This window comes from Somniosus microcephalus, chromosome 17, assembly GCF_052327205.1.
Source record: "Somniosus microcephalus isolate GS21.2 chromosome 17, FLI_Smic_1.0, whole genome shotgun sequence".
Classification (NCBI taxonomy): Eukaryota; Metazoa; Chordata; class Chondrichthyes; order Squaliformes; family Somniosidae; genus Somniosus; species Somniosus microcephalus.
Genome location: NC_141003.1, coordinates 57,122,018 through 57,134,946, shown reverse-complemented (window position 1 = coordinate 57,134,946; position 12,929 = coordinate 57,122,018). Strand labels below are relative to the sequence as shown.

The 12,929-nt window shown below is 41.7% G+C and overlaps 1 protein-coding gene across 29 annotated transcripts in view; it reads right to left on the bottom strand.

The window, feature by feature from the left end:
- Nucleotides 1-9,318: 9,318 nt before the first annotated feature.
- The window catches only part of magi2a (membrane associated guanylate kinase, WW and PDZ domain containing 2a), an 888,182-nt gene continuing 884,571 nt past the window's right edge, over nucleotides 9,319-12,929 (bottom strand). For 20 of the 29 annotated variants that reach the window (XM_086010373.1, XM_086010376.1, XM_086010378.1 and 17 more), the window contains one exon: nucleotides 9,319-11,400. In XM_086010373.1, the coding sequence (XP_085866499.1) occupies nucleotides 10,592-11,400 (809 nt within the window). In that variant the 3' untranslated portion in view covers nucleotides 9,319-10,591. The remainder of the gene's footprint in view (nucleotides 11,401-12,929) is intronic. The other 9 variants (XM_086010375.1, XM_086010401.1, XM_086010402.1 and 6 more) reach the window with 6 other exon arrangements.

Here is a 12,929-nt window from a genome sequence, read left to right as displayed (position 1 = left end):
CAGGAAGAAGTTTAATGATCTGAGACGAGTTGTCAAGGTGAGTGAGTTAAATCTTCAAATGGGATATCCCAGCAACTGCACCACCAGCCTCATCTGCTGCTCAATTCACTACAACCCTATCGCCTACCTATTAACAATCTCTATCAATCAGTACTCAACCGTTCAATTCATATGGTTTAGCTCACCCTCACAGACTTAGCACTGTTGCAAGGCTCACAACAACTGGAAGCTATTCAACCATGACAGCTTCATCACCCAAACATAATGCAGAACACTCACTGACACACTTCCCTCTTTCTTGCAGGCTAAGGTGGCGCATAACAGGAGGCAGCAACAAAAAACTGGGAGGAGGACAAGTGCGTCTGCATGTTTTAACCCCCATGGAGGTGACAGTGCCGTGGCCACTGGTGGGGCTGGAGGGATCGATGATTAAGCTCTCTGCATATCTAATCCTCCTCCTTGCTTCCCACAATCTCTTCTGACTCACAAGCTGCAGGTGGTGTAAGCACATACTTCTTACTTTTTCCTCTCCCCGCACCACAACCCAACCCTTGTCCCTTTTCATTTCAGATAGCCAAAAACTGGAACCTTCCCACTCAGAGGAGGAAGAGGAAGAAGACAGTGTTAATGAAGAGACACTGTCACTTGATCTTACACTCACAGCCATCAGCTCAGAGACTGACACAGCGTGTAGTTTAGAGGTTAGGATAGAGAAGGGATCTGCACGTAGTGAGACACCGGGCACAAGTGTGCAGGAGCCAAGGCCGGGGTAAAGGATAGCACAGATACCAGCGCACTGGAGGGTGAGGTCACACACTAGTTGTGCTGCAGAGGACTCCGATGAGGACTTTGCTAGGCCAGGCTACAGAAGGCGGCTGACGGGTGTACACAACCAAATACTTGGTGCCCTGGAAAGCCTGCCAGAAAACCTGTGCCGATGTCAGTGCATGGAGAAGCCCAGCTCCAACTTGGCACAGGCTTTGCGCAGAGCTTGGAGCCCATCCTATTAAACAGGATATGGGTGATCACCTCCATCAGCACATCTGTAGAACGCACCATGATGCAGCGTCCGATGACTGATACAGCTTTCATTGCAGCACAAATAGCTTCCATCAAAGGTATGATTGCTGCCTTGGAAGCTCAGCCTGCTGCCATTGTGGCTCTGGGTACCACTATCGAAAGGGTTTTCAAGGGGTCACAGCAGTTCAGCAATCTGTTCTCCAACAGATCACCAGGATTGCTGAGGCGCTGTCCTGGGAGTGTGACAGTAGCTCCATGGAACAGGAACCTGCTCTCAGGATGACAGCATTCCTGCTCCCACACCGCCACTCCTCCAGTGCCCTTGCTGCTGCCCGTCAGCTCAGACTGCTGCAGCCCAGGCCAAGATGGTGCAGTCTGAAGCCAGGCCCTTTAGGCCCAGAGCTACTTGAGGTCGCCCTCCAAGGCCATCTGCAGTCTCCTCAATTGAAGGCCAGCAGCCTTCTACCTCCCATGCTGCAGCCACTGGGGAAGCACCTCGTAGGAGCACTAAGGGAAAGGCACGCAGAAGAAGCCCTAAGGGAATGTACAAGGGTTATTCATTTCATTTTGTATGCATTATTTAATGAGTGAATTGATAAATTTGGATTTGAATTGGCATTTGTTGGTGGTTTTTACTTCTGCGCTGAACTGAGGGAGGAACCAATATGAGTTAGCAGACAGAGGATGATATGGTCAGTGATTGAGGAAAGTTAAGGAGTGTGCGACTGTTGGTAAGTGAGTAGGTGTAGTTGAGGTTACTGGTATCGATCATGAATAATCTGATCATGTAGAACCCTGGCAGAATGGGGTTATGTTGTAGCCTCTCTTCCTCCTCCTCTTCCTTGTGCTTCTGCTCCTCAGTTTCTTGCCTGATAGGTGGTGTGAAGGGCTGTTCCTTCATAATGGGCATTGTTTAGCATACTACCACAAATCTTGATACCCGCTCAGCAGAGTACTGCGGGGCTCCTCCAGAGCGGTCCAGGCAGTGTAAGCGTTGCTTGAGGATTCCGATGGTGTGCTCTATAATGTTCCTTGTGGCAGAACGGCTCTCATTGTAGGTCTGCTGTGCACGTGTGCATGGGTTCCTCACCGGAGTCATGAGCCTTGTCGCTCAGAAGCCAGCCTTTGACTTGCCGTGTTGAATCAAATACAGGTGGAACAGAGGACTGCTGCAGAATGAACAAATCGTGACTGCTACCAGGATGGAAGGTGTCATCGACTGTGCTATCAAGCGGCACTTACTCATCAATAACCTGCTGACTGATACCCAGTTTGGGTTCTGCCAGGACCACGTGGCTCCAGACCTCATTACAGCCTTGGTCCAAACATGGACAAAGGAGCTGAATTCCAGAGGTGAGGTGAGAGTGACTGCCCTTGACATCAAGGCAGCATTTGACAGAGTGTCGCATCAAGCAGCCTTAGTAAAACTGAAGTCAATGGGAATCAGGGGGAAAACGCTCCACTGGCTGGAGTCATACCTAGCACAAAGGAAGATGGTTGTGGTGGTTGGAGGTCAATCATCTCAGCCCCAGGACATCACTGCAGGAGTTTCTCAGGGCAGTGTCCTAGACCCAACCATCTTCAGGTGCTTCATCAATGACCTTCCCTCCAACAGAAGGTCAGAAATGGGGATGTTTGCTGACGACTGCAGAGTGTTCAGTGCCATTCACAACTCCTCAGATAATGAAGCAGTCTATGCCCGCATGCAAAAAGACCTGGATGACATTCAGGCTTGGGCTGATAAGTGGTAGGTAACATTCGCGCTACACAAGTACCGGGCAATGACTATCTCCAACAAGCAAGAGTCTAACCACCGCCCCTTGACATTCAATGGCATTACCATTGCCGAATCCTCCACCATCAACATCCTGGGGGTCACCATTGACCAGAAACTTAACTGGCAACAAGAGCAGGTCAGAAGCTCGGTATTCTGCGGTGAGTGTCTCACCTCCTGACTCCCCAAAGCCTTTCCACTATTTACAAGGCACAAGTAAGGAGTGTGATGGAATACTCTCCACTTGTCTGGATTAGTGCAGCTCCAACAACATTCAAGAAGCTCGACACCATCCAGGACAAAGCAGCCCACTTGATTAGCACCCCATCGACCACCTTAAACATTAACTCCCTCCACCACCGGCGTACCATGGCTGCAGTGTGTACCATCTACAAGGTGCACTGCAGCAACTTGCCAAGGCTTCTTTGGCAGCACCTCCCAAACCCGCGACCTCTACCACCTAGAAGGACAAGGGCAGCGGTTGCATGGGAGCACCACCACCTCCAAGTTCCCTTCCAAGTCACACACCATCCTGCCGTTCCTTCATCGTTGCTGGGTCAAAATCCTGGAACTCCCTCTGTAACAGCACTGTGGGAGTACCTTCACCACACGGACTGCAGCGGTTCAAGAAGGCAGCTCACCACCACCTTCTCGAGGGCAACTAGGGATGGGCAATAAATGCTGGCTTTGCCAGCGATGCCCACATCCCATGAATGTATAAAAAAAAATACCAGGCATTGACCTGCTTGATGCGCTGCCTGTGGTCGCACACCAGCTGCACAGTGAGGGAGTGGAATCCCTATTAATTAATATGGCTGAGTTCAGATGAGGAGCACGTAAGGCAAAGTGCGTGCTGTCAATGGCACCATACACCATGGGGAAGCCTGAAATCCGTGTAAAACCTCGTACTGCTCCTGCTTGTTTTTGACAAGATGGAATGAAATGAGTGTGTTTCTCATTGTACAGAGAGCCTCAATGACCTCCCTTATATAGCAGTGCACTGCAAACTGCGAGATGTTGCTTATATCTTATGCAGCAGCCTGACTGGAGCCAGATGCACAATAAGTAAGAGCCACGGTCACCTTGACAGCCACAGGCAATACTATCCTTGCTCTTCTTTGAGGCTGTAGTTGTGACTGCAGTAGTTGACAGATTTCACTCACGACCTCTTCTGTGAACCAAAGACGTCTCAAGCACTGGTTATCACTGAAGTTAAGGTAAGAGAATTGCTCCCTTAAGACTCTCGGCGGATATGGCCTCCTGCTGAGTGCTCTTCTCCCCCTCCCTCTTCTCGCAGCTTGTCCCACTGTGTGTGGTCTCCCTTCATTCTCCCAGTCATGTTCAATTTCCAGAGGAAGCCTTGCCAGCAATGTTCCTGTTAAGCTGTACGACTGTGCAGCGGTCTGGAAGTCCCGCGTAGGCCACTCACCGGCTCTTATATGGGAAAAACTGCGCATGTGCAAAAATTTGAATGAGCCACGCAACCAGTTAAAGGGCCCGCGAACCGAAAAAAAAGAGGGACCGTTGCTTACCAAAGTACTGCAAAACCAGCCAGACCACTCCCTCTAGAGTACTCAAACTTTAGCCAAGTATAGGAAACCTCCAAATACGCGTATAATTGCACCAGCAACCAGAAGAAATAATCCAGCAACTAACCTGTAACTACTTCATGATCTCCTTAAATAGCGCTGATGGGGAGGTCCTTTATGCTGTTTATTGTGTTGAGCTGTGCAAGGTGTGGCTTCGAACTAGGGTTGCACACTGATTTGCGTCATGATCTTGCTGCTCTGCATACTGCCAGGTCGTTAGGCATACACACAAACCCCTTTATCAAGATGGCGTCCTGCGCACTTCCCGTTGGAAGTGTGTGCGTGCATCTTGGACGCCATTTTAAAACCTTAGGTGGTCGTGTAGTATCTGAAAAGCGGGTGCTACACGGCCCATTTTAAATCCCCAAGAGAGAAGTATTCTAGCATTTGGTTAACTCAATCGCTACTGACGAATCCTGGGAAATTATGCACATGCTCAGTAAAGGAAGAACTGCTTGTGGATGAAGTACAAGCTATTCACCATATTTTTAATAATATACTGATCGAGTGACTGGCGTTGCACATGAGAAGACCATGTGTACTCTTCAGCTGAAGAAAGGTTGGGGATTAAATTATTAGACCTGGGCCTACAGACAATTTCAGTCCCCATTTTAAACTAATACATTCTGTCCTTTTTATGTAATGCTTTGATTTCATATTATTTATAGTTAAGTAGCAAAACTCATTATATAGGAAAGGAATATAACCTCATGTTGCACACATGTGGACCATGTTCAACTTGAAATGCTAAATCATCAAAGTACAGAGTCTAAGTGACTTAACTTAGAAACTCCAGCCAATTAAAAGATAACGTGTCAATTATTTTCAGTACCAAGTATGAATAGCACTGCATCCTTTTAGTGAAAAACTGGGATATTAGGAATTAGATATTCCCTTAACATGATAAGAAAGATAGATTACCTATCCTTGTTGGGTTATCTTCATTCTTTCAATGATAATACAATCTTCACACATCCATTCCCTCACGCCCTGCAGGATTATCATTTTGTTGGGAGGAAATTCCTTAAGTTCTAGAGCAAAACGATATTTTCATATGTTTAAGTTCGCCTTTGTACACAGCTTGTTTATGCAACATGTCTGCCCGTGATAGTGTGCAACCAAAACCTATAAAGTCCAATTGATTATATTTTAATACATGTTTTTGGTTGTGCCTTGTAAAATGTGAGCTTAGTAATGAGGGTGTAGCACAAGAAGTTGAAACAAACACTGCTTATTTATAACGTCTTAAGGTGCATCAAGATGTTTTTCTACATTAATAGTGCTATATAAATGCAAGTTGTTATTGCCATCTCAACAGTTTGTATTAGTAATTTACAGTAAGTATATGCTCAGTGTCGTGAATAGTCTTGTATATTACCTCACAATGACTTTCGCAGATTACATACAGGATTCACAGTTCATCTGGGGAAAAGATCAGGCCAAGTGCCTCTCGACAAATTCTTGCGTCTATTGAGGCACACAAAGAATTACATAGAATGTACAGCACAGAAACAGGCCAACTGGTTCATGCCGGTGTTTCTGCTCCACACGAGCCTCCTCCTGCCCCACTTCATCTAACCCCATCAGCATAGCCTTCTATTCTTTCCTCCCGCATATGTTTATCTAGCTTCCTAGGGAGGTAAAGCAAAAATATTTTATAAATAACCAGGAATAAGAGTTTTTGGAGAGGGAAGAACAAACAAGTTGCTTAAGAATGTTTTGTAAAGTGGTAGGTAAATAATATTATAAATATTATATGTGAGGCTTGTATCCTTCAGTATCCTGTAAGGGATAACACATTTTCACCTCATGTTAAATGAAACTGCACAAATAGCCAATTATCATAACCAAGGTGACATATGTAACCACATAAACCCTATGTTAGCAGGATCTCTAATAGCAGTACACTGCAAAGGTAATGTTGTGGAACTTGGGTTTATCATTGTCCAGAAAGCATATTCGACTTTGATCACTGAAAGCAAAGATAAATATTTCTAAATTGTGCATGAACTATTTTTAATTAATAAAAATAATACATTATTAACAGTAAATTAGTGCTGACCTAGCAAATCAACAGAAGACAAATTAATCATTCAGGTATAAAAGTTGCACCAACAGAATCAGATTGTATTGATAAAAATACATCATATGCCACAGAAACTTGCTTTCCATAAATTAATAAATTGCATAGACATTGATTATTCCCTAGGGGTGAGGGACTTCAGTTGTGAGGAGAGGTTGGAAAAGTTGGGACTGTTCTCCTTAGAACAGAGAAGGAACAGGGAAGGTTAGAGGTGACCTAATCGAGGTTTTCAAGATGATGAGAGGTTTCGATAAAGTAGATAGTGAAAAACTATTCCTTCTGGCGAGTGGATCAACAACCAGAGGTCATAGATTCAAAATCATTGGCAAAAGATCTAGAGGGGAGATGAGGAGAAATGTTTTCACTCAGAGTTGTTGGGATCTGGAACACTCTTACCTGAAAAGGTGGTGGAAGCTGATTCCATGAATAATTTTAAAAGGGAGTTGGACAGGTACTTGAGGATGAGGAACGTACAGGGTTACAGACAAAAACTCATTCTATATATGGGTTCACTTGCTGGTAGCTTTAACATTATCTACTGTGAAAAGTCACTTTTGTATTTGCACCTTAACTCAGTACCAAAGGGATAAATCAACCAGCACAAATAGGATCAAAACAACATCTAAGGTGAACAGAAGCAGATACTATAAATGTGCTTGACTGAAGCTTCAATATGTGATAAAAGTAGGTTAGCCACTTTGGGGTACAGAAGGCATCAATTTTAAAATTAAAAAGGAAGATAAATATCTTCGCCCATAGGCAATAAATAAAATGTTTGTGCTTAAGTGGGAAGCTAAGCCTATGGGGCATGCTTGTTGTTCAAAGTACTCCCCCTTTTTAGAAAAAATACTATACTTATAAAATATTTTATAAGTTAATTTTCTGAGCTGTGTGGAGATCCTCAAGTCAGCCTGACCTGTAACTGGTGGCTGAGCCAAATGATCCCGGTATATCGGGGGAGAGAAGGATCTTCATATTCTCACAACCATCCACAATTGTATCCATCAATAAAAAGAGACGGTTTGTAGTATAAGCTTGTATTAATTTCTGAAATTCAATGATTTCAACAAATTTGGTTGCAATTCGTCATTCTGCAACATACAGAAATGATAAATGATACACTTACCATAGTCTGTGAAGATAATTACCACCTCGATATTTCCAGCACCAAGCAGTTTCAGTGCAGAAGAGCTTCAGGACTTTCTCCTCTGTCGATATTGATGTTTTTTGGTTCTTGTGCTCCTGCATTAGTTGATTTTGAATTATTTTGTTGAAGGACACTTTCTGCTTATCAATCATCTTGCTGATATTTTTATGCTGGCTTTATTGAATTTAATAGTTAGGTAATTGGCTCCTATGGGATTCGGTGGTTCTTTGTTGGTGCCAAACATTGCTGCGCTTTCTGACAGTTATGGTTTCTTCATTGCTTATGACATTCTCCTCACAATTTTCTGATGATGCTGACAGAGAATGTCTGTATATATTTTATATGCATCAAGAGACTCACTTCCAGGCTCGTTGTGATACTGAAACTGTGATCATTTGTGATAGTATCGTTATGTCAGCAGAAAATTTGTGTTACATAGGAACAGGAGTAGGCCATTCAGTTCCTCAAGCCTGTTATCATGCTGACTGATTCAGCAGAGAATGTTGAGTGCATTTCTTTACGACTACTGGTCAAAAATGTTCTCTACCTGCAACTCTGAAAATAACTTCCACATTTCTTCTAGTAATTTCACTTGATTCTTTTGATTTGTTTTATTTTTATTATCCTTTTTTAAAATAAATTTTCTCCCTTTGTGGTCTCCTCGGTTACATGTGTCTGGAGGCTGAGGGACAAGGTGAGTAACATAATTCTAGGCATCCAGCAATATCAGTATTGGCCATTCTTCCAGGTGGTGTGGCGGCCCAGTTATGACTCACCTACTAAACTCCCCTCTCCCTGTGGGGAGGTGCCTGGCCTCCACTTGGCACCTCCTACAATAAGTCTGTGATTGGGAACTCAAGTCGAGCTGCTGATTGAAACGGTATTGCAATGCTCCATAGTGCTTTGTGTTGGTGCTCTGCAATGTTGTTACTCTGGTTCATTTGGTTCATAGGGTGTGAGGCTACAAGTTCAAGGATGAGCAAATGGCTTGGGGTAGATCTTTCTCTAATAATTATTTGAGCAAAAGGACTTCTTTGATGCATTGCTTCCAATTCATATATTAAGATTACTAGGCCCAAGACTGAAACTTTTATTTTGTTACTATGTAATATGTAATTAAAAAAAATAAAAACATACAAAGTTTTTAAAAAGCCACGCTACTTTAGTTACTTTATGTATTCTCTTTTTAGACCACTGTTCAGTATCACAGAATGACAGTATGGTCAGTCTCAACAGCAGGCAAGTAGCTTATTAACTACCCTATCCAATTTGTAGGATAATATGAGAGATTCTATCGTGGCAGTTTTGAAAGATGCATTTTTTTTTTACCTTAAAGGCTGAAATAAAATTTTCAAAGAACTTTGTTCTGTCCTGATAAAATCTTTTATGCCAATGAATGGAGTTGCACCCCTTTGTAAAACATTCATAAAGTCTCTTTCCAAAGAGAGTAGAGAGATTTTTGACAGTGGCAGTGTTCTGGTATCTGCAGCCAAATATAAAACACCAACAGCACAGTCTTTTGAATAAAAGGTGTCGATAGAATATAACAAGGTTAGTTTCACAGACACACATAAAAAAATGGCTTTCATAATACAAATAAAGAACTTGCATAAAATGAACTTTTGATAGCTTCAAGTATAAATCTAAAAGGTCAGTAAATCTTTTCCTGAGGTGGAAAGTGTTGACGTACCCAGGAAAACACTCATTTCAGAGTATGCATTTTATTTGACAGGTGTTTCAGATAGAATATCATAAACAAGATTTCTGTAAAAGTTAATTTATCCATAGTGGTGCATTTCATAAAAATAGTTGCTCACTTACAGTCTTTGTGACTAATAATACATGGAATCATATTTATAGAGATACTGTACAAGGTAAATTCACAGCTAACACTACACAGCAATATTGATCCAAAGGGTAAGTGACGTGCCATGTTCACAGATCATTTTGATTACAGACGGCATACAGCAATTACTGCACAAGTAAATGCTGTGAACTGTGCAAAATATAGTTTGCTTATGCAATCGTAATCCCAGTTTTTCCATAAATCTAAAATCAGAGAGTAATACAGGTACGTGCACTACAATACAGAAGCATTGTCCAAAACCTGATAATACTGTACCTTTAATGGCAGAAATCAGATTATGACTGGGCCAGAGGATAAAGTAGGCAAAACCTTGCTCAAGCTCACCATAAGTAAACTTCTTCAATGTGAAAATCAACTCCATTATTTTATTACTATTACACTATTTTTGTGCTTGGTTCACTGATATGAATATAAGGGTTGGGCTGCTTTGATACAAGATGCAATTTAAATTAAATATGTTAGCTTGTGTTACTCTTAGTGACAAGGCCCTGGCATTATTTAAAACAACTTTAACCCCTGGGCTAGGCATTTTTTTTTAAGTTGAATATTTACAATAATTCAGCTTCATGTAGACTTCCATTTTTCTTCAGTGCCTCATTCCTCAGTGCAGTTTTACTTAAGGCCAGACTCTAACAACTGATGTCCCCACTAGTACAAAGATTACTGATACAACGCATATGACTGCAGCATACAGATGAAGCAAATCCTTCATACATTAGACATTTTTGTAACTAAAGCACCAATATTGTTCTTGCTCTCTGATGTTAAGTTTACCAACATAATCACACTGCACTGGTCCATATAGTCACAGGTTTGGCTCATAGATGCTGCCACTGGCCCCACAGCAAGTGTTATAGCTGTAAAACTTCAGTTTATTGAAGGTTCAAAATACTGCTGGTTGCTTTTTTTTTTAAAGTCTTTCATGCCCAAACATGTCATTGCCCCATTGAGTATTATTCCCATTATATTGTTAATGCAAATGCTTCCAGTTTATAAGGCTGGGTGACTGTTCAAATTAAGTTAAAATACAAGATAAATAACGTGATAAGAGAAAATGCCGGGAGAATGTTCTGCATCTATCCTACAATGGGGAGAATAACATATTAGTACTTTATCTGCTCATGGTGGCAGCACCGGATTTCAGTGTACTGGGATACTTATCGGAACCAGGGATTTTCCATGGCCCAGGCGAGACAGTTGACTTCCGAGATACAGTGTTATTACTGTGAATAACAAGATTTGAACGTGTATGCTCCTCACTGGAGATCTTTTTTGGTTCTCCATGAAGGTCTTTGTTGACCTGTTCTAAGGCATTTTCGTGGAAGTTACCAACGTCACCAGTATCAGTCCGTAAGCCAGAATCTGCTGATTTCACCTTGTGTTTATGTGTTTCCAGCAATTTTCTCTCAGTGGTATCTGCAACTTTATGATCCCTTTTTATGCCAGGAGACCTTCCTCTCCTGGAAGCTGGGGACATGGACCTACCACGTTTATGCTTCTCATTGTTTGTCTCATCAAACTTGTCCTCCCCTGATTTAGTCTCTGTAAAACATTTCCTCCCAGTTGCCCTGTTCTCAGAGGTGGTCCGGCCACCATCTGTCTTTTTGCTATTTTCCTTAGAGAGCCTTGGAAGGTTCTTTTTAGCAGTTTGATGCTGCTTCAACGTATCCACTTTTCCTGGGCTCTTTGATCTGTCTCTCCTTCTCCTCTCATGGTGATCTGCAGAGTGCTCCCTTCTCACGATGTCACGTTCTTTCTTGGTGTCCCACAATGTCTCTGGGGCTAGCTGGTGAATGGAATCACAGGTTGGGGCAGAATGCGATGATGATGATGGCGATATCAGATCATCGGGGATTGTGGTTATTTCCGACAGGCTTGGGGAGCCTGCAGAGGAAGCATTCCAGGAGCTGTGGTTGTCTGCTGAAACAATTTAAAAGGGTCAGTCTAGGATTTTATTCAATAAATGACTTTGCTATGGAGCTAAACATGCCCAAATGTCAATGTAGACATCATTACTTTAGTTCTATTTTTCTGTATTGTGCATTTAATTTACAATCCATTTGTAATTCTCTTAACTTTAAACTGCCTTAATTTATACACATAAAATAAATTTCTAGTAACTGAAGATAAATATATGTAAAAAGCATGTAATTAAATAACATTTCAAATAAATATATGATTAATGGCTACTTGCAACTAATTCTTCTTTTAGTATTTAGTACAGATCATCCTGAGTTTGAGATAATCCTTACAATGTGATATTAGTAGATGACATGTAAAAACTCAAATATAGCAATGAGAAGAATTGCATGAATTTCCACCATTTTTATGAAATATTTAATGCTAGACAAAATAGGTGAAAATGCCATAGCAATTTGAAAGTTCTAATTTCCTATATAAGTTACACTTGTGTACAATATTCCAAGGATCGTTGGTTGTCCTTTGTTCCAATTTTGCACATTTTAAAACAAAATAATAATGTAGCATCTTTCCTTTTAGCTGTATAATTTGACAAAATCTTTTAAAAAATGCACCCACTCCCAATATACAGAACATAAATTTGTCTTATTTTTTTCAAATAGCTTTTGTATTCAAAGGTACATTCCTTCAGCTAGCATGGTGATGCTGTGCACTGGAAATCAGTGCTATAGTCAGTGTCCTTCACTCTTAAATTTAAAAAAAATATTCATTTAAAATACCAGCTGCAGCCTTGTTGAACTTTAGAACTAATCTAAGGGTCAGAATTTTAAGTCCAACACTAATGGGAGGAAAATCCAGGCAGCAAAAAGTGCACACCATACAAGTAAGATTTACAAAAATTATTTTAGTCCTTAGACTTGCACCAGATCCAGGGAGATAACAGTTTCCCTGGGTCATCTGTTTTATGTGTGCATTTTCAGTTCACACATTGTAATGCTAAAATTATGATACAAAGCTGGGTGGGAACGTAAGTTGTGAAGAGGATGCAAAGAGGCTTCTAGGGGATATAGACAGGCTAAGTGAGTGGGCAAGAACATGGCAAATGGAATATAATGTGGAGAAATGCGAAGTTACCCACTTTGGTAGGAAAAATAGAGAAGCAGAATATTTTTTAAATGGTGAGAGATTGGGAAATGTTGGTGTTCAGAGGGACCTGGGTGTCCTTGTACACGAATCACTGAAAGTTAACATGCAGGTACAGCAAGCAATTAGGAAAGCAAATGGTATGTTGGCCTTTAATAAAAGAGGATTTGAGTATAAGAGTAAAGACGTCTTACTGCAATTATATAGGGCCCTGGTGAGACCACACCTGGAGTATTGTGTACAATTTTGGTCTCCTTACCTAAGGATATACTTGCCATAGAGGGAATGCAACAAAGGTTCACCAGACTGGTTCCTGGGATGGGGGATTGTCCTATGAGGAGAGATTGAGTAGGCTAGGCCTATATTCTCTAGAGTTTAGAAGAATG